We start from the raw sequence: 26,143 nt of genomic DNA, 5'->3' as shown, positions 1-26,143 counted from the left end.
TGACAAGTTTGATATAAATATTTCATGAGTTTTTTCTTTCTGTTTAATATAATGTAACTAAATCTTAATAGTGAAATGTTTACATAGAATAGAATAGAATAGAATAGAATAGAATAGAATAGAATAGAATACTTTATTGGCCAAGTGTGATTGGACACTCAAGGAATTTGTCTTGGTGTAAATACTCTCAGTATACATAAAGAAAAGGTACATTCATTAAGAATCAAGAATCATAACGTACAACACTTAATGATAGTCATAGGATACAATCAACAATCAAATTATACTAGGAAAGAGTCAATATAAATCGTAAGGATACAAGCGACAAAGTTACAAGTGGGAGGGGATGGGTGATAAGGAGTGATGAGAAGATTAACAGTAATAGTAGTGCAGACTTTGTAAATAGTTGAACAGTGTGGACGGAATTATTTGTTTAGCAGAGTGATGGCTTTTGGGAAAAAACTGTTCTTGTGTCTAGTTGTTCTGGTGTGCAGTGCTCTGTAGCATCATTTTGAGGGAAGGAGTTGAAACAATTTATGTCCGGGTTGTGAGGGGTCTGTAAATATTTTCACATACATCTTAGAGTTCATTTTAGAATTAAAACTGTATTATATATATTTCTGCTATTGTTTAGCTATTATTTAAATCCCAATACTTGAAAAATGCTTCTTAGAGTATGTTTATTTTTGACTTGCTGATAAAGAAGTAGTACTTTTGTTCTAGGGGCAAGTTTTAATAAACTATTTCAAAAATTAATGATTTGTTAATTGAAAACCATTTATTTTAGAGTAACTCTGAATATGGTGTGTATAATGAAAAAAGAGACTATAAGGATTGGGAGGAGTACTCTTGACTGTAAAAAAATCATTTTGATGTTGAAATAAACAAATTTTACTGCTATGGTTACCTTCTCTTACTACAGACAACCCACACAACTGACCTGGACACTGGCTCTGCATTAGTCTTGACTATTGAAAGCACTTTGATTACTGCCTGCTCTTCAGAATCCCTGGTCAGCAAAGGTCATTTTAAAAACTTTTGTATCCGCTTTGCTGATGGCTTTGAAACCAGTTGGGATGATTGGAAGCCAGAAATACGAGGAGATCTCGTGATGAATGCTTGTAAGCATTTTTCTTAGTAACCTGACTGTTTAGAACTTAAAAATATATTCTATTCTATATTAAGTTTAGAGAAGTAATAGAGTTCCCCATGAACTTCTTAATATATTGCATCATAGAAAAATAGTTCTTTGTAAGCAACTACAAAACTGGGAATTTCAGTAAGAATTTGCCAAGCATTATATTTGTCCAAATCAATGGCTTATAAGTTTGAGGATAATACATTTAATTCAAATGTTGTTGAAATACTTATACACATATAATTTAAAACAAATCTTTGGTAAATTGGTATGTCCATTATGTTATATTCTATACTCTTAATACTTTAGGTGTAGTACCAGATGGCACCTATGAAGTGTGTTCAAGGACAACTGGGCAAGCAGCTGCAGGTATGATTTACTCTAAAAAGGCTCCTGTATTGGCAGAATTTTACAAACTTTGCCTTAATACTCTTTTCCAAATCAACTTTGATAACTACGAAGAAGTCTTTTTTTTCTAGCATCATCCTATCTCACTGCTTAAATTAAGAGAGTTATGTTCAACAACAGCAAACCGATTGCTATTGCCAGATTTCACACCAGGGTTTCGTAGTAAATTTTAGCTCTCCTGGCATTTAATCATTTTGACAGTAGGAAACTCAGATCTGAAGCTTTATTGCAGACCAGGAGTAAAGCTTGAATGATTTGTTTGCCCAAAATGATGCAAAGAAATCAGAGTCTTTATATACATCCATACTCCAGAATTTAAAGTTTAATTTTTACTCATGACTTTCCAAGTTGACAGATACTCAGTTGGTCTCTGAGTAGCCAGTAGACAACAAATATATAATGCTTCCCTGTAGACTGGGATCTCCAGTTTCTGCTTTATCAGTCTCAGTTCTTTTTTGATTTTTAATAATAAGTAGTATCAACAAGAAAAGAGTTATATGTTTCAAACTATTCTCTGTGATTTGGTTTAAAAATTGTTCGTATATTCCTTAGCATGTCTAGCGCATAAAATAAATATCGTCTTAAAAGGATTTATGCAACACCGTATCTTAGTTTTGCATGCTTCAATCTTTAACTTTTGAAAAGCATAATCCTAATACATTTCCCCAATTTCTGTTGAAACAGAGAGTAACAGTGCTGGAACATGGACTCTTAATGTACTGTGGAAGATGTGTGGCATTGATGTACACATGGATCCTAACATTGGGAAAAGATTAAATGCTTTAGGAAATACTCTCACAACTTTGACAGGGGAAGAAGATTTAGATGACATTGCTGATTTAAACTCCGTTAACATAGCTGATCTATCTGATGAGGATGAAATTGATACAATGTCTCCCACTGTTAGCATGGTCAGTGAACTAATTTTTCATTCATTTATTATATTAACAATAAAAATATTATGTAATTCAGCAATGTTGCATAATTATGCAAACGTTAGGTTGCCGTACCCTTTTCTTCTATATAAATGTTATCACAGAATACTGTTAATGCTTGTTAAATTTAGCAGTGCTGAAGATGTATTTGTTAACTAAAAAACAAAGGACTTGGTTTCTTGCTGGTAACTTACATTATCAAAATAGAATTTTTAAGTTTTTGTGTAATAACTTTGTATATACCATTCACAAACCTTGGAAATCATTACTAGCTTCCAAATATGAACTGATATTTAAGGAAAACAAATCTGAAGTACCCTGGATTTCCAGAGCCAGTTTTGCAGTAATTATTTGAAAGATACACATTGTGAACTCAAAGTTAGTTGAAATTAGCTCAGTTTGCTTATCCAGGATAGTATAAATTCAAATTGATTGACCATTTTGAATTATGACAAATAATAGCTATGATCACAACAGATGGAAAGCAAGTCACACTGACAATATGTAGTTAGGGAATAGATAGTAGCTTATTTAGGCAATAATTGAATAAAGTCTAACGAAGATGTTTGAAAGAATAGTACAGGCAGGGAAGGGGAAGACAATAAGAAAAATGGAAGTTTCATTTCCTGAAATATTAATTTTGCTATTTATTATCATCTAGAGATCAGATGGTGGTTCTTTATGTGGAGACATATGCAAGCTCACTTTGGGGCAGCGGATTGTAAATCACCTCTTGGGTTTGAGCCCCAAAAGTCAACGTTACTCTGTTCCTGTAGAATATCTGGTGGGATCAGCATCAAGTTATACGTCTAATTCTAACTGTTCACAGTTACAAGTGGGCAGGTCTTGCTCATGGGGACATGTATGTAGTATGTGTAGTATCTCTTTAAACAAATGAGGAATATATGGGTATTGGCAAATCAAAAATAATCTGACTTCTTAAACTGATTCTGCATGCTATTTTGATTGGTGGTGCTAAACTTCTTCTGTCTTCATCTTAGTCATTAAATCTGCTTGTGGCCAATGAAGCAAATGCTTTCCTTATTTTTTTAAACAGGAGAATGCTGACTATCGGAAGCAGGGATCATCTAATAATCAGCCTGGAGAGCAAAGAGGAAGAAAATATGTGAAGCGCTTAGTTGATATTAGGGAGTTGAATGAACAGGCTAAAGTAATTGATGACTTGAAGTAAGTATTTTGTTTCCAAACAACTTTTTACAATAAGAATAAATTATTGTTTATTTTTATTTTACAAATATTTAATTAAGAGGCTTTCAATCTGTGATTTGACCCCCCTCCCCCCCCAAACAATTTTAAATTGAGGAGTTACAATCTTTTTGTGAAGCTAATCCGAGTTCAATAGGCAAAGTAGGAATGGTGTGAAAACGGACTCCCATTTTGCCTGCATGAACTCTGGGCAAGTCTTAACAATATGCCAACTTGACCTGTGTATGTGGGACTACTGTCAAAACCTACTCCTGCTTTGGCCACATAATCCCACAGTGTAGTGTCTCTAGAAAAGTGTGAACACATTGTGAAAATTTGCTAGAATCTTTGTTTCACATTTGCCTGTGCAAGCCCCAATCATTTTTGTGAGTAGCTAATTCCATGGGATGTACAAGGGTCATACAGTTGAATGAGAGTTTCCCACTAGTGGTTAGTGAGTGTCAATCTGGTGTATAGTAATATAATTGCTATTGGAGTGCCTATGGTAGTGTACATTAATGACATTTTTGTTAATTACTTCATATTTCTATCTTTTCAAAAAGCAAAGTTTTGATTGGGGAAAGAGATGTCAATTTCTAGGTATCACTGAAGCTTAAGTTAATAAGCTTAAGTTAAGACAATAAGATACAGATTCTGTGTATTTTAGAAAGTAATGTATTTGGATGTTGCCTAACATCAATTCTAGCGAAATCGTTAGATATATTATTGTTGGTTTTTTTCAGAGAATGTGATGTTGCTCAATTTAAGAATCTGTGCTTTAATTAGTGGTGCCTGACAGAATTCTTTTTTCAATGTATTCCCTCTACTAAAAATTACAGATCACCAATAAAGAAGAATATTTGTAACTCAGGATTGAAATGAGGGGTCCTTGGTGCTCTCTGAGCTTGCTTGTTTTCTTGCAGACATTTCATTACCTTAAGTAGATAACATCATCAGTGCTAGTAAGGAGTGAACACACCTTACTAGCATTCATGAAACGTCTGCAAGAAAACAAACAAGTTCAGAGAGCACCAAGGACCCCTCATTTCAATCCTGATTACAGGATTACAGGTCATTAGAAATCCCTTAATCTACTTTGGCAAATAGATATTTGCCAATATACTGTACATCCAAAATGCTTTGCATTATTGTTTTTCTTAATGGCTACCTTTCAAGATGAACAGAAAACCTCTGCAAATAAGGTATCATTCTTAACAAATAGTATTGCTACCTTGAATGATTGATTGCAATATTTTATTTATCAATCTTGTCTTTAGAAAACTCGGTGCAAGTGAAGGAACAATAAATCAAGAAATTCAACGATACCAACAGTTGGAGTCAGTAGCTGTCAATGACATTCGCCGAGATGTCCGTAAAAAGCTACGCAGATCAAGTATGAGGGTGAGCAATTTTAAGCTTTTCAGTCAAATCAGTTCTGTCTTCATATTATTAAAAATAGATAGAAGATAGTGACCTATACCAAAAACAAGATTTATAGACACTTTTTTTTTGAGATATTGGTGGGATGTCATTCAGTACTGGGATTTTTTAAAAAAGCAAGGTTAAATTTAAATCCACTTCCTTGAAGTAATTTTCTCCATCAATTCTCCATCAATCTTTCCTAACATTCTCTAAAAGCTTTTCAAAGATAGCAAAATATTTCAAGGCAAGAAGAAAAAAGTTAATTCTATCTACTGCTGTCTGCTTGCACAGTATTTTGTTTTCAGCTCCCAAGTCTCTAACCTGTTTACAGTATATATTATTTTCATAATTGCTCAAGGCTTTATGCTAGGTTTATAGAAATTTAAGTCTGCTTGTTTCTGGATTGTAACTATTTAGTCTTGTGTGATCCTTAGTATTTTTTTTTGCCAAATTTCTGAACTGTGCAAGAATACTGTCAGATTAAAATGTGAGCATAATATGCTTTGTATATCTCAGGCAGCATCTCTGAAAGATAAATGGGGCTTAGGATATAAACCCAGCTACAGTCGATCTAAAGGTATTCCAGCTTCAGGAAGACCAACTCTGAAGAGAATGGATAGAACAAGGTAAGATGGGATAGGGATCTTTTTTAGATCAGTAATATTTTGATTTTTGATTATATGCAATGAGAAAACTTATAAAATAGTTGTTATGAAGAACTGTGGCCAGTCATGTACTGTGAGAAAGTAAGCTACATGCCCAGGATATTTTATATCATCACATTGAGCCCTTGTGATCCCAAAGGCTTTCTGAGAAATAATGTTGAAACTTGTTTTTGCATCATGTTAATTATTTCTGTTTAATGTTATTTTTAATTTGTTAAAAAGTGAGGTTTCTGTTAGGGCCCATTAGAAGTACTTTCCTTGAGTATCACTTTACCTGTTCTAGAGATAACAGTGATTTGAAATATATGCTAATATATGAAAAGAGCCAGAGCCTTTAAACTACATGCTTTCTTTTTAATATTTGAATAGTTTCTTAAAGTGTGTTCAGGTTTACATGTATTTAATTTTTCCGATTAGTATGACAACAGCTATAATGGAGAAATGTGGCATTTTGGGAGTATGGGGGGAATCATATTTTGCCTTCTTCCTTTAGTAGTAGTAATAAAATATGAGTATTTACAAATATCATAATTTCTTGTTACTGTAATTTTATTGTACAAGGCTTGGGGAAAGTGAAGAAGTTCCAGAAATTTGTGTTGAAGGGCCATCTGCTGGGTCCAGAGTAATTTTCAATCTACAAGATATGGTAAGGCAATCTCTAAGAAATTCACTGAATGCTTTGGGTAAACATGTATGCTATGGTTATTTCTTTTTATTTGTGTCACTGTCATATATTTACTTGCACGCACACACACACACACACACACAGAATTGGAAGATGCCCCTTGGTTACTGGTGTCAAACTCGATTTCATTGAGGTCCACATCAGGATTGTGGTTACCTTAGGAGGGCATGGCTCGGGTGGTTGCGGATGTTTGGATGGGTGTGACCAGCTGGATGTTGCTCATATTGGGGGGTGCCTGTGGTGGCCTAGGCAAGGCTGGGGGGAGCCATTGTTTCTGGCAGAGAGTGTGGGACCAAGGCAGGTGCTGGGGGCCTGATCTACCAGAGGAGCTTTGCTGGCTCCACAGCCCAGCTGCACTTGCCTCCTTGAGGCTGCTGCTGCTGTGTTCAATCTCCTTACCCGGGCTGGGAAGGGGGCTCAGGGGCAGTGGGGCTGCTGCTGGAGGAGGCTGTTGGTGGTGCTGCTGCTGCCACAAGGCAAGGCAGATGGAAGGGCAGGGGTAGTTTGGCTGCGGGGCCTCGAGGTGCGTGGGTGCATGGCATGTGGGATAGCTTGGGGCTCAGCTTGGGCGGAGTGAGGAGGGGAGTCCTGGCTGCCTCTTGGGGATGGGGGCTCCCCGCTCTTCCTATTAGCTGGGGATGTTGGGGGTGGGCGGCATGCTCACTGGAGGATGAGGTTGGACAGCAGGGGCCGAGTGCTCAGGGAGCACAAAGTGCCCCGGTCCCACTGTGGCTTTGTGTGGTATGAAGCTGATATGAAGCAGGCAGCTGGTTGGTGCATACAACAGGCTGGATTGCATGCCTTCCCCCCGTGCTTTCCTCTGGCTGCTGCTTGGGCTGGGCTAGCGGTTGCGGCCCTTAGATCTACCTGCACTGCATGGGCTACGGAGTCCCGGTTGCCTTTTGGGTATGGGGTCTCACTGCACTTTCTGTTCTCTGGGGCCATCGTGGTTGGGGTGGCGAGCGGGAAGTTGGCCTACATGTGTGGCAGAGCTGGAGGACGAGGTTGGATGGCAGGGGTTGAGCCTCATGGCGGCGGCAGCACCAACAGGGGGAGGCATGCAATTTGGCCTGCCAGGGTGGCCATTTGGCCAGCTGCGGTGGCCTTACACAAGCACAAATGATGAGACGGAGCAGGTGGGCAGGCAGTCGGCCACCCTATGTGTCTGGCAAGCTGGATCTCTGCCTCTGCCTGGTGCTTGGAGGGCCAACCTGGTGGTCACAGCACTTAGATCCACTTACACTATGTGGGCTGCGGAACCTCCTGTGCACACACCAGGAAGGACGCCTGGGTGGGCCGGGGTAGAGGAGGCTGGTCTCTTGCAATCTCAAGGGCAGCCCCTCGGGTCAAATCTGGGCCCATAACATGTTTGCTCTAGGTCAACTACTCTTAAATTGAATTCACAATCTGTTAAAGCATTTTTGTTCAAATATATATTTATTTATTTGAAAATCTATAATGAATGTCAACATATTACTTAATGGAGCAGCCTACTCCACTAATGACCATTTTTACTGTCATATAATTCATTTCAATATCTAATTGAATCTCCTTTTCTGTAGTTTAAGCTCATTAACTGTAGTCTATCCCTCACGTTAATGGAGAGCAAACCTACTTCTGTAGGACAACCCTTTAGCTATATGAAGACTGCTGTCCTGTCCTGTGTTAGCCTTCTGATTAGCAGACTAAACATACCCTCATGGGACTTGGTTTTCCATCCCTTCACTATGTTGTACCCTTTGCTGTAATTTCATTCTAGTTCATTAATCTTTTTTAGATGTCAGTGTGATCTGCCAGAATCTTTGGATCCTTGTCACATTTACCACTTCTGAGTCAGACTCATCCATCCTGCACTTGTGTCTTTCTATTCACTTTTTAAATGTTAGCTGCTGCAAATTTAGTATTCCTGGATTAAAGGAAAGATATTAAAAGGAATATGCAGTTCCTTAATCTAGGTCTTTAATAAAAATATTGAAACAGCAGAGCCCAGGATTATGTACTGTGTTGTTTTAATAATTTCTCTTTTTCATTTTTAATTAAGTCGAATGGAACAGGTTTGGGGATTGCACAACAATCCAGCTATCGAGGGGAAGGGTATTTTCAGGTATTTGTAAAATCAACAGGTATATTAATTAACTGCATGGAAAATCTGCTTCATTGATCATATCTGCCAGCTAAGCAGAGCACATTAGAATACAGTAGGTCACAACTGGAAGTATTAATTAATTATTAATTAATTATTATTTGTTTTTTTGAAGTGAGAGTACTGGTACCTTGATAAATACTCTCAACCCAAAATTATTTTTAACAGTTTAAATGATAAAATTTTTACACCAAAAACAAATATCTTGTAGAATAGAAGCTCATTGGAAACGTTGCAAAATAATTTTTTAAAAAATGGTATATTACTGGCAAGCCAATTTGGTTGATACAACTACTGATAGTTCAATAATAGGTATTACTCACTTTATCCTTTCTAATTGAATTGTCCAGGAATATAAATACAACAAAAAGGGTATTACTGAAGTTAATTCCTTCCAATTATGAAATTAATTTTAAAATAGTTTGGTTGAATCCAGATGTAATGAGCTGACACCACATTAAGGCACTGTTAATTAAGTTACACATGGCTTATATTTCCTATCCTAGTATACTTGGAACAAAGTCCATCTAAATTAGTCTATCAACCCCAGTTCTTTTATCAAATACTCTTCATGTCAGCATTCCAGCAACCCTCCACTCCACCCAATAACTCTGAGACAGACATCTTCTCAAAGGTTCTTTTTTATTTGGATAGTAACTGGCACAACTGGGGAATCCTGAATCTGAAAGTTCCAAAGCTGACACTTCCTCTAGGAAGAGGGGAAATCGGAATATGTGATTACTTGAAAAAGAATCACAGATTTTATAAAAATCTAAAAATACCATATTTCTTGAGAGAGAATGTTTGTCTTCTCCCAAATACTTTCCTGTGCATTAGAGAGAAGTAATGAAAGATGCATGAATGAGTGAAAACGCAAGCCATTAATGATGCGAGTTATGACAATTATCTTTCAAATATAAATGAATTAATCATCCTCGGGAGAGGCCTGCAATCCTAAATAATTTAACATTTTCCTAAGGATACCATTCAATTAACATTTCCCCCACCTTTAACAGAATAGATAAAATACCTTTATTGTCATTGCATTCAAAATACAATGAAATTTGAAAGCTACTCCAGCACAGTACCCCAAACACCACATCACAATCACACTACAGAGAATTTAAAAATTAAAATAATTAAAGTAATAATAATAATTAAAAACCTAGCCTGAAACCTATTTAAACATATATTAAGTTAGATAATTTTAAAAAATAACCAATATTATTCCTCATTTTTGTCACCTTCCTTTCCTACCAAGGTTACCTCTTTCCATTAACCTACCTGTAGTCATCTTTTTCTTCATAGTTGCTCTTTCTGATGGAAAGAGGATAGGATAATGTTTTTGTATGTAACATGTTTCTCTGTGTAGAGGAGTGAATGTATATGTGAAACCATAGTTGCTACCAGCCTTAGATTATAGATCACTTTAAACATCACCTTCAGTAAATTTTCTTTTTTGTGCTGGCCCCACCCAATTATGGTTTGTGACTGCCAACAGAAGGCTGTATTTGTGTGTGTGTGGATGTGTAGAGAGATAGACAAATATGTCACGTTTAATAAATGACAAATACGTCATTTACCGGATGGGGTACTCCAGGATTGATTTCAGCTGCAGTGGACATAAATCTTCGTCTCTGTGTGTATGCACGTGCATGCACAAATGCACATGGCACAGACAAACAAAATATAAATAAAAATTACTTTTTAGGCAGACAGATTTTAGCAGCATGACTCAGATATATTAACATTAATAATATTTTATATATGAAGAGCGGGCTCTCAAATAAAGCTTCAATATAACAAGAGGACTTTAGGAATCAATTTCTGTGTAGAAAAGGGTGACATCTAGTGGTGGGCATACTGTAGTTTTCTATTGGACTCTGTAACCTTACACAGTCTTTGGAGTAGCTCTCTGTACCACTTTGATTCCCATAATCCTTCTCCTTTCCCATATGCTGCCTGTCTTGATGCCTTACTTCAAGAGGGGGAGGCAAATTTCTTCCATTACCCAAGCTGTCATTACCGATTTCTTGAAAGGATCTATTTCTGTATATAGATCAAATAAGTTTTTCATTGTGACAGTTATCTGATAATTGAGTTTATTCAGTGAGAGACTTCCCTAGACACACAGTGATAAAACAGTGCTTTCTGAAAATTGGGAATGACTACAACATGTGATAAATTATGCTTTAAGATGGGCTTTACAATACAAGAAGGCCTTACCATACTGCTTTCAAATGCATGTATATGAATATATACACAAATAAGAGGCTCCTGAATAGTCACCCCAAATCATTTGTGATCCTTAGAACCAAGTAAGTTGTCTATCCCCAAGCTTTCACTGATAAGTGACAGAGCTTCCAAAGTTTTCTAGCTGGATAAGTATAAAGATATAAATTTCTGGTTTCAGTTAAAGTTGGGCCAACATTAATTTAATCAGTTCATTACAATAAACATTTTGCCATTTATGATAGTAGATTTCATTTTTACTTTGAATTTATGAGTCAGTGCTTAGCTAATCATAACTGTTCCCAGATATTCATAGATATGCCAATGTATACAGTATGTATACTGTAGAGCATAAAGATTATTAGAGTCATAAAATCAAAAATATTCAGATAAAATATAACAACCAAGTACAATCAGTAACTTAGTGCTTCATCATCATTGGTTTATTTTATGTGAAGCGCATAGGGCAGCAGTGCTGCAGATAATGAGCACCAATTGGAAAAGCCAAGCACAGCCATGTTTTTTTCAAGTACATTTAACTCCATTTATTCCCCTTTCTGTCCTTAATTTTTTCCCCATAGTTTCTTACCATTCCATACTTAAGGAGCATTTTACCCCACCACTTCTTTGGGGCTATTTTTCTAAAACTGGTTTTCAAAAGTTATGCCTTAAGGGTTTTCTACACCTACTGATATCTTAGATTTACTTGAAACCTGGAGATTTACATCTTAGTTTATTTAGAATCAAAACAACATTCCAGAAATTCCTCTCAGAACATTACTGTCTTAAAAATCTAGCTTTTTAAATTGATCATATTTACTACTTTAAAATGAGATAATAGGGTGCATACTGTGCCAGCATTTTGCATGAGCTTCCATTTTCTAATAATTTCTGCTACTTTCTCTTGTTAATTGGAGACCTATAAGGTTCTTGCTTTTTTATGCTTTAAAATGTTTGTTTCAATTATTGTAGTAGGATATATTGCAATCAAAGCTGCTGTATATCTAAATAACATGCATTCACTTCCTTTTTCTGATATACTTCTTCAAGGCTACTCACTCATCTATTTTTAAAACATACTTCATAGCTGACTTCAGTTCTTTGGCCTGTACAAAATGAAACATTTACTGCTTTGCCTTTAAGAATCTGATTTTTCCTCCCCACTCCTTGAGATAGTTGGTAGTATAACTTAAATATCTTTTTTGTCTCTTTGTAATCAGTTTCCAGAGGAGACAGAATTGGATCTTTTGTCAGTAACTGTTGATGGTCTATCCCATAACTCATACACTAGTGAAGGATCATGCTCAGTATTCAATTCACCCCAAACTCCAGCTGTCTTCTCACCAAGCATTCCTTTCCAGCCTGAAGAAGGAAGACGAGATGACAGCTTGTCTTCATCAAGTGAAGATTCGGAAAAAGAGGAAGATCATGACAGAGAGAAACCATATGTTTATCGGAAAGCACTGTAAGCATATTTATAAAAACAGAATATTCATTTCAGTATAACCACTCTGAATATGTGCATAATGATGAATATAAAAAAACCCTCTGGCTTTCTCTATACAATATTTGGTTTGAACTCTTTATGTTATGTTGATGTTATGAGCTATTTAATTTTTAAAATGGCAGGATATTTAATCAGTTATGATAATTTGGCTAGCAGAGCTAACAAAAAATACCAAATGCAAGTGTCTATGGCAGAAAATAACCATGACTCTTGGAAAGGACTATCTTGTAACTCAGTATTTGACATATCTTTGGATGTTTAGGATGTCAAGTTCAAACCTCACTAGTTTGAAGTAACCTGAGAAAGTTTATTTTCTATTTGAGAATGATGTCAGGTAGCTAGTGCATTACAGATCTGATTTGAATGTAATTAATAAATTATTCATAAATTTCATATAAAATTTTGTTCTATATATCATTGAACAACAATATAGCATCAACATTTTAGGAACTCAGCATTTTCATTTGCACTTCCTCTTCTGGTTTTTAGCTGTAGAAATAGAGTATTTGTTGGGAATTTGCTTTGAATGGGATGAGCGTCTGGAACATTACTTAAAACATTATATGCTGCTGTAGTAACATTTAATCAGAGCTGCTTTTTGGCTGTATATTTTTTTTAGTGTAGGTTTAAACTAAATAGTGTAAGAACACTGAATAAATTATATCTTTTAAATTATTTTAAAGCAGCTATTTTGAATAGTTTTGGTTTCCTCTCACGATCTATGAAGAGAAAAAAACCCACTGAAGCTATTGTATATTTGTGGATTTTGTTCTCAAAGGCTAAGTGTATTTTAGTGAAAAAATGAGATAGATATCTACTCTTTCCTCATTGTAATGGACCTGCCCAATCACAGAACCTCCATACCACTTTCAATGAAAATAAAATACTAGTTATCTCAGATAGTTTTACTATTGAAATCAACTACAGTGTTAAAATTTTCCTTGATATTTTTAACCAATTGCATGCAGTAAGGTAAGTTTGTCAATCCTACATTTTTAAATATTTTGCAGGACTGCTCCTCGTAAGAAAGCTACAGGGTTTGCTGCTGTTCACCAACTGTTTACTGAACGTTGGCCAACATCTCCAGCCAACAGAAGTGTAACTGGGACAACTACTGAGAGGAATATTGACTTTGAACTTGATGTGAGAGTTGAAATTGACTGTGGGAAGTGTGTACTTCATCCAACAACACTCCAGCAAGAACATGATGACATAAGCTTAAGGAGGTAAAATCCTGCAAAAAAGCTGAGCAGGTTTACCAACTTATAGTATATTTAGAGCAGTAGCAACATTTTAATATGTTGAAACTTGTATGAAATCTCTAACGATACTGATCAGCAATTCAGTTGCAATATTCCATATAGACAATCTGACAACTTGATTAATGTCCTCTTTTTTGTGCCAAGAACTTTGACATAAAATTGTGTAATCAAAACAGTCCATCTTACTTAAATTGCATGTAAAATATTCATAATCAGGTATAAAAAGATTTATGACTATCTTTTCCATTGTATATGATTGTGTGTATATACAAAACCAGTACTGAGCAATGGGACATATTTTGGGAAATGTTGGCCTGCTTAAATCTCATTCAGATCAAACTTAGGCAACTTGTCTAAAGTTTTACGGCATGATACATTATTACTGTTAATTCCATAAACATCCAGCATTTCTGGCTTTGTTGTGTTATAAATGGAAGGCTGAATATGATGCCAGAAGAAATAGTTAAATGCAATTAAACACATAACAAATATGCAAGTACAATAATGCACTTACAGAAGTAGAAGAATTTATTTCATTTAAAAAATAGGTTTGGTTAAAAAATAGACTATTATTATGGAAGAAATTCTCTTCTCCCACCACCACATAACCTCTCATAATTGTTTTGGAAGTAGTGATGACTTTCTGAGGAGTAGAAATATTTTGCTGGTTTAAAAGTTTATTCATGGAAATCTGGAACAAACCCTTATCTCATCGTATCTTTAAATTTACTGGCTGCCCAACTTCAGTAGACTCTGAGTAATGCACAAAACTAGAGAAAATACACAGCTAAACCAGTGGCGGGATTCAAATAATTTAACAACCAGTTCTCTGCCCTAATGATTTCTTCCAACAACCAGTTCGCCAAATTGCTCAGAAAGTTAACAACCGGTTCTCCCGAAGTGATGCGAACTGGCTGAATCCCACCACTGAGCTAAACCCATTGAATCACATAGACAAGCCAGACTTTAATTATTTTTATGAAAGTCGAAGAGTTTCTCAGGACAAGGGTGTCATTTTTATCAACAGCCAACAGCTGAACCAACTTCAAGGCAAAACTGCAGAGTAAAAAGTCTATTAAGCGGTGAGACGTGTGGAAGAAAGAAGTGTTGGCCTTTTTAAAAAAAGTGTACATAAAAATTGAATTGAACTATTGATAGAGTACAATCTAAGGCTTTAGTGGCTTCTTCCTAGTTCCCCATTTGTGTCAGAGGGCACGATTAAGGTGCTTCTGGGTTGAAAATATTAGCTAGTGACCTCACTATTTTCCGGGGGGGAGGGCGATATGCCTATGGGGGTTCCTTTCATGTCCCCATCAAGGAGCTGGAGCAAATGACAGGAGCTCACCCTGCCACATAGTGGCACTTGAGTTTCAAGCATGGGCTTGTGAACTTCCAACACAGTGTCCTAACCATCTGAGCTATTACGCTTCCTTTTTTCATGTTGATAAAGATTATTGCCTAGTATGCTGTGTGCCTGAGAGCCTTAAGCCAAATGTAAGCTAGAGCACAGTCAAGTCATGCCAAATTTTTCTGTTCTCAGTTCTCTGAGGTGTTATAAGTGAGTTTGATTAACAATGACTATTCAGAGCTTTCTAAATGATTTAATGTTGCCTTTATGCTCATAATGTAAACATAATGTAAATAATGACCATGTGTATTTATATATATTTCTTAGGACCTATGATCGCAGTTCCCGTAGTTTAGATCAAGACTCTCCCTCTAAAAAAAGGAAATTTCAAACTAACTATGCATCAACTACCCACTTATTGGCTGGGAAGAAAGTCCCAGCATCTCTTCAAACAAAGTCTAGTGATATGGAAACAACAGTATTTTACATTCCTGGTGTAGATGTTAAGGTAAAAAAATAAACATTTCCTCCATATAGTGTGCTAAAATAGAATTGCAGTTTCACATTACTTTCATAAACCTGTCATGTAATGTAGTTATTGCTTAAAAACATGTTAATATGCTAGGAAATACAGATGTTATTCCGGATAAGCATTAAGGCTAATTTAGAGTGCCTCTGTTCAATGCAGAATGTATGATTCATTATGTGGCTAGCATGTCAATTTCATTGTTTTCATAATTTAAAAAAAGCATTTTAATATCAAATTCTACAATATCTTTATCCCTGGAAATAGTGCCACATTGCCAATTTAACAGGTCAGTGGCACTGTCAGTCACACAAGAGTTGCTACCATATTGCCAGCGATAATTTTTATCCTTCTTTCTACTGTATTTATTTGCCTCTAAATTGGAGATAGTATTATTCTTGTACATATATGCGCTACATCCACTTTGGATGCGTGGCACATCTAATCAGTATGGCACAATGATTTACCTCAAACTTATTCTTCAAATACACTGCCAAAACAAATGTATTTGCATACATAATTCTATCTGAATAGGATTTCAGATAGTGAGGCATCAGGAATTTTGTGGCAGCAGAGTTTTGAAGAAAAGAGAAAGAAAAATTGGCCATCTGGTCCAGTAGTAAAAAGGGCTGACAAACATTGTATATGTTATAGAAAACCGTAAGGCAATTAAAGGCTAGGATAAAAAAATGGGAGTGGGACAACTGTGACATATGCCAACAAGATCTACATTTTAAAAGTGATTCATGTTATTAAGTTGCTGATGGAGAAGATAAACATTCATTTTCAGAGAGGGTTATTGCATCTAAATATATTTTGTTTGACAAGATCTCCTTTCTTTGTCCTTAATATAGATTTCACATTGAAAACATTTTTGCTGTAGTATTATTGTTTTAAAATGGCAACAATACTAGGGATTCTTTTCAAAAATAATTTCAGGCATCATTAACAACATTTACAAATAAAATAGATTAATTAAATCCAGTCAGATAGTTCTAAACAGTTTATAACTTATTTAATACTGTAGTTACAAGGAATAACAAGGAATACATCATATACTGGTAGGCTGTGTCTAGACAACCTAACTTTCCCAGAACATTTTTAAATCTAATTTGGCCCATTAAAATTCTGCCAGTCCCTATGTTTTCCATTTCAGTCAAAGTGTTATTTGTAATTTATGTTCTTCTATTCTTTACACTGCTCCTTGCCCCGCCCCCAGGTGCAGTTTAAGACCTATGGTTTTAATCTTATTTCGTCTTGTTTCAGCTACATTACAATTCTAAGATGTTAAAAACTGAATCGCCAAATACATCTCGAGGCTCATCTCTTCAAAGAACCTTTTCCAAAGAATCAAAGTTGTATGCTATGAAAGATGTTATTCCTCCTACCCGTATCAAAGCTAAAACTTTACTAACTCCTCAACCCCCACCTGTTCCATCAGGTAAACATTTCTCTTTTCATTGTTTGTTTTTTAACTTTAGTAATGGTTTGCCATAGTGTAGAGGCCAATACTTAGATCAGTATTTGTAACTTAATAAATTATTCTGTTTGATATTGTGATACATTTTTGACATATTTTTTATGTTTAGTACTTTCTTGTGAGTTTTTCTCTTTGTTAAATTTTACTTTATCAACTATTGTAAATGGTTTCTCTTATATTCTTTAGTCTATTTTTGTTGCATTAAAGTGTCAATGCTTGGGGAAACTAGAAATAAAATTTGGACAATTTTCACAATTCCTAAATATGCTTGAAATCCATTATGTGGAAGACAAGAGATCAGTTATCCTAAATGTAGAATGTTAAATAGAAATCCTTAATTTCAGAATTGTGTCTCTAAACACATACACATTTTATAATACCTAAATATTTGAATTCTGACTACATTTTCCTGAAATTTGGATAATAGAGCAGCTATTTTAGGTAATAGTTTTGATTAAAAAATTAAAAAATGGACTACATTTGCAAAGATTACTTAGAAGTGTGTAACTCATACATCTTTAATCATTTTAGAAGGCTAAAGGATGGGAATCGGAGTGCTTTGCAAATCTTTTCCATTGCCACTCTTAATTCATGCCCCTTGAAACTGTGAAAAATGATAAATATTGGTAGTTTTATTTTTTATTTATTTATTTATTTATTTCATTCCCCTTAACATTTATTAAATTCTGAATAATTTCTAGCTTTTCAGCTTTTGAAACAGTTTAATGGTGAGAAAATTAATGAGAAATCTTTAGGTAACCAATTACATCCATTCCCACTCTTATGTTCTTAACCTAAAAATTGTTCCAAAAACACACTGCCAAAAATTAGCTATTTCAGCAAATACTAGTAACACGGTCTTAGGATACAAGTACTGCAAGCAGACTACATTTTTCATGGGTTGCTCAACTTTGTATATTGATTGTTGTGTCCTTCAAACTAAATGAAGAATGGGGTGGGGAAAGTATTGACCATGAAGGGTTGTTATTTGTTTTGCTTAGTATGAGAAAAGCATTTGAGTTACATGCTTATTTACAGGATACTTAGCATATGCTGAACATGTTCAGACAATGTGGCAAGTCGGGCATGTGCTTTAGTTAAGAACATGGTTGGATTGTATCTGCTGCCATGCATTCTTTTCAGCAGATTTGATATGTCACTTAAGACAAACTTTTTTATGGGATGATGGTTTTATCAGAACAACCAAAGGAACCATGTGTTGTTTTAGTTTGTATCCGAAATCTTATAGTTTTAACTAAAAGAATCTGATAGTGATCATAATCAAACAAGATCAACTTAAAAACTGAGACATAATTCCATGCACATGCCTCCTGCATGGGTGATACCATATATAAGAAATAGCAGCTGCTATAATTCCAGGCTTCTTTCCTTAAGCCTAGGTTGCCATATTGTCTGGATGCACCTGTTCATTCCAGTCTGTATAGGTACATACGGCATCTTTCTTTATTTAAGTTAGAGTTAGACCATTTGAGGGCACCCTACGCTTTCTTTTTCTCATTTTCCCTATCCACAGTTGGCCACAAGATGAAATTAGAGAATTACTAGTTGGCAGTACTGGTGCTGCAATCACACACACACACACACACACACACACACACACACACACACACATTATAAAATGGAAATTTCATTTTAAGATTTTAAAAGTGATCTATTTTACTCATTCTAATTATAAAATTAGAAGTTTTATTAAACTGTAAATTTAAATTTATTCTTGGTTATTTAAATCAATCTCAAGCCATATTCTCTATAAAAATGTTGAGGATCTTCTTGGTTTAGCCAGAGATAAATTACTAACTTAAGCGAGGATACCTCAGGAATTGGGTTAAGGTAACCTCATCTTTGACCTATCATTAGCTTTTCTTATTTTTTAATTTGTGTTCTATTTGATGTTTGTGATCTGGTATTTCGTTTTATTTTTCAAACCTTTCAGCCAAAGGTAAAGGAACTGGTGTCATAAAAACAGCAAAATTGTATGCTTGGGTTGCACTTCAGTCTTTGCCTGAGGAGATGGTGATTAGCCCTTGCCTGTTGGACTTTCTAGAAAAAGCCCTTGAAACGATACCTATAACTCCAATAGAAAGGAATTATACAGGTATCATACTTTTCTACCATAATTTTTATAACCTAATTTTTATTTTTCAGAAGTTATATGTAATCACTTTCTTATTCTTTTAAAGCCATCAGTTCACAAGATGAAGATATTGGGCAATTTGATATGCAAGATCCTTTAGAAGAATCCACAGCTTCCTTAGTATCTTCATCAACATCAGCATATTCTTCTTTCCCTGTTGATGTAGTGGTATATGTAAGAGTTCAGGTGAGCATGGATGTCAATTTAAGTAATACCTTGAAGGCTGTTGTAAATTGGTAGGACTTATTTGCACACAGAGAAATATTTTGTTTCTCAAGTGCTAAAATCATTAATTCTATTTTAAATTGGGACTTTCTTCATTTATTGTATAGTTTCTATTTCATTTTCATATGAGAAATATCACTGATACCTTGTAAAGAAAAGTACTCGCTGTGTATGTTCGCTTATTTATTTATTTGTATTGGTAATAGAGCATACTTTGATTTAAATGTTCCACTGTCTGATAATGAAAACTATGCTATAAATTTAGTTATTGTATTCTAACTTTTTCCATGGAATCTAAAGCAACATTTGGTTTCACAATTTCATGAAACTGGGTTAAGCTGAGACATATTGATCTGCCTATAGTTTGGCACAGTGGTGGGATTCAAATTTTTTTTACTACCAGTTCTGTGGGTGTGGCTTGGTGGGCACGGCTTGGCTTGGCAGGCATGGCTTGGTGGGCATAGCAGGGGAAGGATACTGTAAAATCTCCATTCCCACCCATTCCAGGGGAAGGATACTGTAAAATTCCCATTCTCTCCCTCCCCTACTAACCTGCTTTCCAGCTCCATTCTCCTGTGCAGGGCAACAAAAGAAGACCCAGCTGATCAGCTAGGACTTTGGAGGCAGAGAATAGATGGGGGCGGGGCCAGTCAGAGGTGGCATTCCAGACTCAGCAGTCTAATCAGACGGAGCAAATTAAAATTGCTAAGATGATTGCAGTTTATTGACTCAAACTACACAGAGCCATGAAAAGTTAAACTAGGGCTGATGCTTTTATTAGCAAAAATGTACTAAATTCCATTATATTTAATTATATAGTTCTTCTCTAGTTCTTCTCTATTCTTCTTGTGTTTCATATATGATTTTCTTCAGTGTCATACTCCTTCTTAGAATTTCTTAATATTTATGACCCCCCCTCCCTACACACAAAAGTCTTGTTTTAAACATTCTGTGGAGGTAACAATATGTTACTTTCCTTATTTCTGACCCTAGGTCATCATCTGAACACAATTATTTTCTATAAATTAGGATACTTTCTGGCTCTTCTGTTCTTGAATTCCAATTTATAGTCTATCAGCCCAGACCCAGGAATGAAGGATATTTAGAATTGAATTAAATAACATCTAGATGGTCACACATTATTTATCTCTCACATTAAAAAATTAATAGTATTCCATCTTTAAAATTGTTATGTTGCTTGTTGTTTTCTTGTCATTTCAATTCTCCATGTATGATAAATGCTGTTTTTCTTTTTTTCAGCCTTCACAAATCAAGTTCAGCTGCTTACCTGTGTCACGGGTAGAATGCATGTTGAAACTGCCTTCCCTTGATCTTGTATTTTCTTCTAATCGAGGAGAATTAGAAACTTTAGGTTCAACTTGTCCTACAGAAAATTCTTTACAAAGTGGATCAAAGATGCCAGTTAAAACAATCTCGCCAGGTAAAATCAATTTTTATTGAAAAACGGTTTCAGTTCTTTTTAAGGATACACTCAGGTCTAATATAAAATAAGAGTTTAATCCTGCAAGAATAAATTGTGGATCTTCTAGTGCGCTCAAAAGACATAAATTAAAATGTATGCTTACAACCATGATTATGCCTTAACAAAACCAGTGGTTAGTATTAAATATGATTTAAGATCAAAATAGAATTAAAAGTTTGAAATTGACTTGTTTCCTTAAATGATTAATACAAATTGTGAACTTTCAGACATAATTGCTGTTTTGTAAATAATGGCTAGATGTGATGTCTGAACTCTGTTATCAACTTACCAAACTTCTTTTGAGCTTAGCCTAGTATGACATTTTGGTCAGTGATTATAGTAACTAGACTACCTTGTACTCCCCACTGATTAATTTAGCAGGACAGCTGACACAGAAAAAAATCTTTCACATTTCAAATAATCTAGCATTTATCTATATAAGGCTGCAGAAAGAGACTTCTTTATCAGATCTTATAATTTGACCAGTATAAGGGGAAAGCAGTCCTTCAGGTATGTTGATGAAGCCATTCATGGAATAATGCTGAAAGCTTGTCCAATAAAACTTGTTTGGTCTAGTGGTTAAGACACTAATCTCGAAAGTGGAGGATCATGAGTTCATGCCTTAGGCATGAAAGCCAGCTGGGTCACTTTGGGCTGCTTACTCAATCTCTCTCAGCCCAAACTACCTCACAGGGTTTTGTTGGGGAAAAACAAAGGAGGAAGATGTATTGGACATGTTCACTGCCTTGAGTTATTTGTAAAATGATAAAGATGGGATAGAAATGAATAAATAAAATAAATAAAAACATAAATAATTTCTAAGAATGTTTCCAGAAGTTTCAAGCTTATAGTGCTATGAGTTATCTCCAATAATGCCTGATTGTAGGAGTCTCATCAAAATATGTTTGTCTTTCCAAAGAATGTACCTTGGGTGATCTTTGTGATTTTTCTAGAATACATTTCTTTTTCTGCTTTAGGTTCTCTTGGATTAGGTAGCCCTTTTGGCAGAACACGACATAGTAGCAGCCAATCAGATTTGACAGGTTCTAGCAGCAGTTCTTCAGGTTTGAGTTTCACAGCCTGCATGTCTGATTTCTCCCTTTATGTATTTCACCCTTATGGAGCAGGAAAGCAAAAAACCACCGTGACTGGCTTATCTTCTGGAACAGGTAACAGAAAACATTGTGGTTCATAGAAAGGTATTGGTGATTTTTTTTACTTTTTAGATAAGCTTTTAAAAAGGAAATACAAAATCCCTTTAAAAATGACATTGTTCTGGTTTAACAGAAAGCAAATATGTAAATATGTATGAAGGTATATTAAAAATATGTTTTGCATTCATATCTCAGAGTACATCTATGTAGTAAGGCATTTATACAGTAAATGCAGTACAATTTATTTGTTCATTTATTTTGAAACAGTATTAAAATGATTACATGATATAGCAAGCAATAATTTATTAACCATATTTTATACCAGCCAAAAGTTTACACATGTTAAGTTCAACATCTGCAGACATTATGTGAGAATAGGTTTCATCCATTTAGATTAAGTCAAAAACAATTGTGTTTTTCATGGTTTCAGGGACTATAGATGAAGAACCCTCGTCAGTTACTGGTCGCAAGGATTCATTGAGCATCAACCTTGAGTTTGTAAAAGTTAGCCTATCAAGAATAAGGCGTTCTGGAGGTGCTACCTTTTTTGAGAGTCTCCCTGCAAGCAAATCTACCAACAAGATGGAGACCACATTAATAAACATATCTGGTATTTATCAATCCTATGGAATAAAAACTCAGTGCAGCATAGAAAATAGTACTGCATTACATGTAACAGTATCAAACTTGCCATTTTTTTCTCCTGTGATATTGTAGGACTTGTAGGTCTTTTGAACGGATGTTACATAATTGCATTTTTAAGCTAATCATAAAACTTGATATATTTTCTCCTCTATGTTTCATTAAACAGAAGATCTTTCTTGACCTAGTCATAGCTCTCTACAGCTAATATGCAGATAGTCCTTGATTAATGTCCTCTCATTCAGTGATAGATCGAAGGTACAACAACGCTGAATGAGGAGGACTTAACAGCAAGTCCTTATGATTGTGACCAGCACAAATTCCTGCAGTTTAAAATTTCAGTGCTTGGCAACTGGCTCATAATTATGCTATCAAAGCATCCCTTGGTCACATGATCACCATTTGTGACTTCGCTGCTGGCTTCCAATGAACAAAGTCATCAGGAAAGCTGGCAGGAGGTCACAAATGGTGATCACATGACTGCAGGATAGCAATAGCACTTAGATTTATATACCGCTTCACAGTGTTTTACAGCCCTCTCTAAGCGGTTTACAGAGTCATCCTGTTGCCCACAACAATCTGGGTCCTCATTTTACCATCCTTGGAAGGATGGAAGGCTGACTCAACCTTGAGCCTGGTGAGATTCGAACTGCCAAATTGCAGGCAACCAGCAGGCACAGGATTTGCCTAACAACCATCGGACTGCTGGAGCTGCTATTGTAAGTCAGCATGATCACATCACATTGTGCCTTATGATCATGACACTTAGCAATGGTGTTCCCAGCCCACAATACCACCAGTAAATGAAGATTACCTGCATAACCAAAATAATAGGTAGATCTGTCTAGGAAATATTTGATCAAATATGAATACCACAACTGCTTACTTGATATTGCCCTTCCTTCCCTCAAGTATGTGGAAAGGTATCACTTTTTAAACTTGCAAACAAAACTAATACTACTGTGAACTTACATTTGTATAAAGCCTTTCAAGCATTTACACCATAATACTAAATCAAGCTTTGGATATATTGTCATTTTTCAACATCTATTTCTATTTCTCTTGATCTTTTTTTTTTAAAAAAAATGATAAAATTGTGCTAGTAATTGCTGAGGAAGAGGGAGACATCTCTTCTTATAGCAAGGCATTTCAATATTGAATACATTGGAGTAATGCAAACATTTTTGAGGTGACTATTACTGTAGTGAGCCTAGAGTTTGGTGCCACAGTGCTAAAAAAGAAGAGATAAAAATATATTTAGAGATTAGAGATTAAAAATTATATAGACAAGTTTCTTCAGAAAAATGAAACATACTCTAGACTTGCAATCTACAATAGCCATCAAGTATCAAATTGATTGCAGCAGGTTACAAATCAAATAAATAAACAAACATTGATAACTTTGCTTCTGGGTGGGAGACCCTTTCTATGTTGTGCAGAATTGAACTATAGTAGGCCCAGTCAGTTTGATTGATGGTAAAGGATACTAAAGGATACAATCTAAATTAAATTAATTATCTCAGTTTTGACTATTTTCATTATAATCTGTTAAGCACTTGGTTTTGATTTATAAATGATGGATGATACAAGAATGAATAAAAAAAATTGTCAAATGTCAAATATAAACGTATTTTTGTAATATTTTTACAGCTGTTTGTGATATAGGATCTGCTTCTTTTAAATATGACATGAGGAGACTGAGTGAGATTCTAGCATTTCCAAGAGCATGGTACAGAAGGAGTATTGCAAGACGCCTCTTTCTAGGTGATCAAACAATAAATATGCCAGGTAAATAGCCAAAAGAACGTGGAAGACATTTTTTTTTTCATAATAATCAGTCTTACTGATTGATAGATTGATGTTAAAAATATGTTATTTTTCCATTTTGTGTTAAAAATGCTATGATGAAGCTGGGTAGCAAATGGATTAAAAAAATATTCGTGCTTAAAAGCTATTTGAATGTCTCTACCTTGGTTCTCTTAAACTAGCTGATTTTAGATTATTTTTAAACAAAGAATTCCCTAGTCTCTAAATAAATAATTAGGTGAAATTGGAGAATGGCATATTGTAATAATCTTGGTAGATTTGTGTTGAATTAATAACAAGTTAAACAAATCATTTATTTTGTTATATGTGTTCCTAGTAACATCAGGTCCTGGGACCCCAGATTCTGTTGAAGGGGTGAACCAGCACACGTCGCCTGAATCATCAAGAAAAGCATATTGTAGGACCTGGGAGCAACCAAGCCAGTCTGCTTCATTTTCCCATACGGCTCAGTCACCAAATGTTTTCAATGAGCACAGTACCAATAGCAATATGGCCTGTGGATCAGCGTCTCATAACCTAAAATCTCCTGCTGTTTCAAGATCCAGAAGTGTATCAGATTCTTCAGTCCCTCAGAAAGGTGAAAAGAATCTTAATTTCATTACTTTAAATAACACACCACTGTGTAATATAGGCAACTGATCATACATCTATAAAAAAGGTCACCAACATGTAATCATTGCCACCTAAAGCACTGAAATTGATTGATTCTACATTATTATGATAACTAGAATACTGACATTGAACCTAAAAGGATGCAGTTTATAGTAGTACCCCAAAATTGCTCTGCTTTATATATTTTTTTCCAAACAAAACAGAAATACTAATTTCTTTTCCATAAACTTGTGTATTGCGCTGCGAGGTGTATTGTTCTACTCAAAATACGAAGATGTTAAATGCCAACATTTGCAGGATTTGGGTTTGGCTAGTCCAGAGAAAAGAAGGCCTAGGAGGACATGATAGCAATATTTCAGAATTTGAGAGGCTGCCACAAAGGAGGCGGTCAGTTTATTTTCCAAAGCATCACAGGGCAGGACAAGAAACAATGGAGGGAAACTAATCAAGGAGAGAAGCAACCTGGAATTAAAGAGAAGGTTCCTAATAGTGAGAACATTTAACCAACGGAACCAGGTTTTTAAGAGACTGGACAGTCACTTGCTTGAAATGGTTTAGGGTCCCCTGCAAGACCTCCTCTATTCTGATTGATTGAAAATTGTCCTGTGTTGTCTTACAAAGTGAGGAAACTACTTTGATGCAACAATTCAGTTTACGTACCTTATGCATTTTAAACATACACTTACGTAACACAAGGAAGATGCAAATATGTGAAAATGCTTCTATTCAAGTGTGCTTGTCTGCCTGGAGAACCCATTCTTATTTCATCTCTAAGGATTGAGGAATACTATACCTTGGAATAGTATGGAGAATTGAAATAGAGGAAGTCTCCTGAAGAACTGAAAACTTAAATCAGGCAACACAGGATAGAACAGAGCTTAAAATTTCAATAGTTTCTGGAAAGAAAAAAATAGTAAAAATATTTACTATATTTTATCAAACTTACCTTGGAAAATTTGGAAAAGGAAATTTTCAGTAGTCTCAGTTCAATTGCTCAAATGTTTTTCTATTCTGTTCTCTGTCAGCTAAACAAAAGTATAATTATTCAGCTGTAAAAAGAACTTTGCTTTTTTAATTATTAGAGTTGA

General features: G+C 35.2%; 1 protein-coding gene across 13 annotated transcripts in view; it reads left to right on the top strand.

Annotated features, from left to right (window-relative positions):
• The window catches only part of BLTP1 (bridge-like lipid transfer protein family member 1), a 142,234-nt gene that overhangs the window by 104,255 nt on the left and 11,836 nt on the right, over nt 1-26,143 (top strand). For 7 of the 13 annotated variants that reach the window (XM_087963165.1, XM_087963167.1, XM_087963166.1 and 4 more), the window contains 20 exons: nt 923-1,121; nt 1,448-1,507; nt 2,231-2,457; nt 3,143-3,343; nt 3,539-3,669; nt 4,965-5,088; nt 5,626-5,735; nt 6,336-6,420; nt 8,501-8,563; nt 12,055-12,299; nt 13,352-13,567; nt 15,279-15,459; nt 16,744-16,918; nt 18,912-19,073; nt 19,159-19,298; nt 20,598-20,778; nt 21,798-21,989; nt 22,405-22,584; nt 24,267-24,404; nt 24,760-25,020. In XM_087963165.1, coding sequence (XP_087819291.1) covers nt 923-1,121; nt 1,448-1,507; nt 2,231-2,457; nt 3,143-3,343; nt 3,539-3,669; nt 4,965-5,088; nt 5,626-5,735; nt 6,336-6,420; nt 8,501-8,563; nt 12,055-12,299; nt 13,352-13,567; nt 15,279-15,459; nt 16,744-16,918; nt 18,912-19,073; nt 19,159-19,298; nt 20,598-20,778; nt 21,798-21,989; nt 22,405-22,584; nt 24,267-24,404; nt 24,760-25,020 — 3,271 coding nt within the window. The remainder of the gene's footprint in view (nt 1-922; nt 1,122-1,447; nt 1,508-2,230; nt 2,458-3,142; nt 3,344-3,538; nt 3,670-4,964; nt 5,089-5,625; nt 5,736-6,335; nt 6,421-8,500; nt 8,564-12,054; nt 12,300-13,351; nt 13,568-15,278; nt 15,460-16,743; nt 16,919-18,911; nt 19,074-19,158; nt 19,299-20,597; nt 20,779-21,797; nt 21,990-22,404; nt 22,585-24,266; nt 24,405-24,759; nt 25,021-26,143) is intronic. The other 6 variants (XM_087963173.1, XM_087963171.1, XM_087963169.1 and 3 more) reach the window with 5 other exon arrangements.

This window comes from Notechis scutatus, chromosome 4, assembly GCF_049901735.1.
Source record: "Notechis scutatus isolate UNSWTSFEM ecotype Mainland chromosome 4, rNotScu1.2, whole genome shotgun sequence".
Lineage (NCBI taxonomy): Eukaryota > Metazoa > Chordata > Lepidosauria > Squamata > Elapidae > Notechis > Notechis scutatus.
This window is presented reverse-complemented; position numbering and strand designations above follow the sequence as displayed.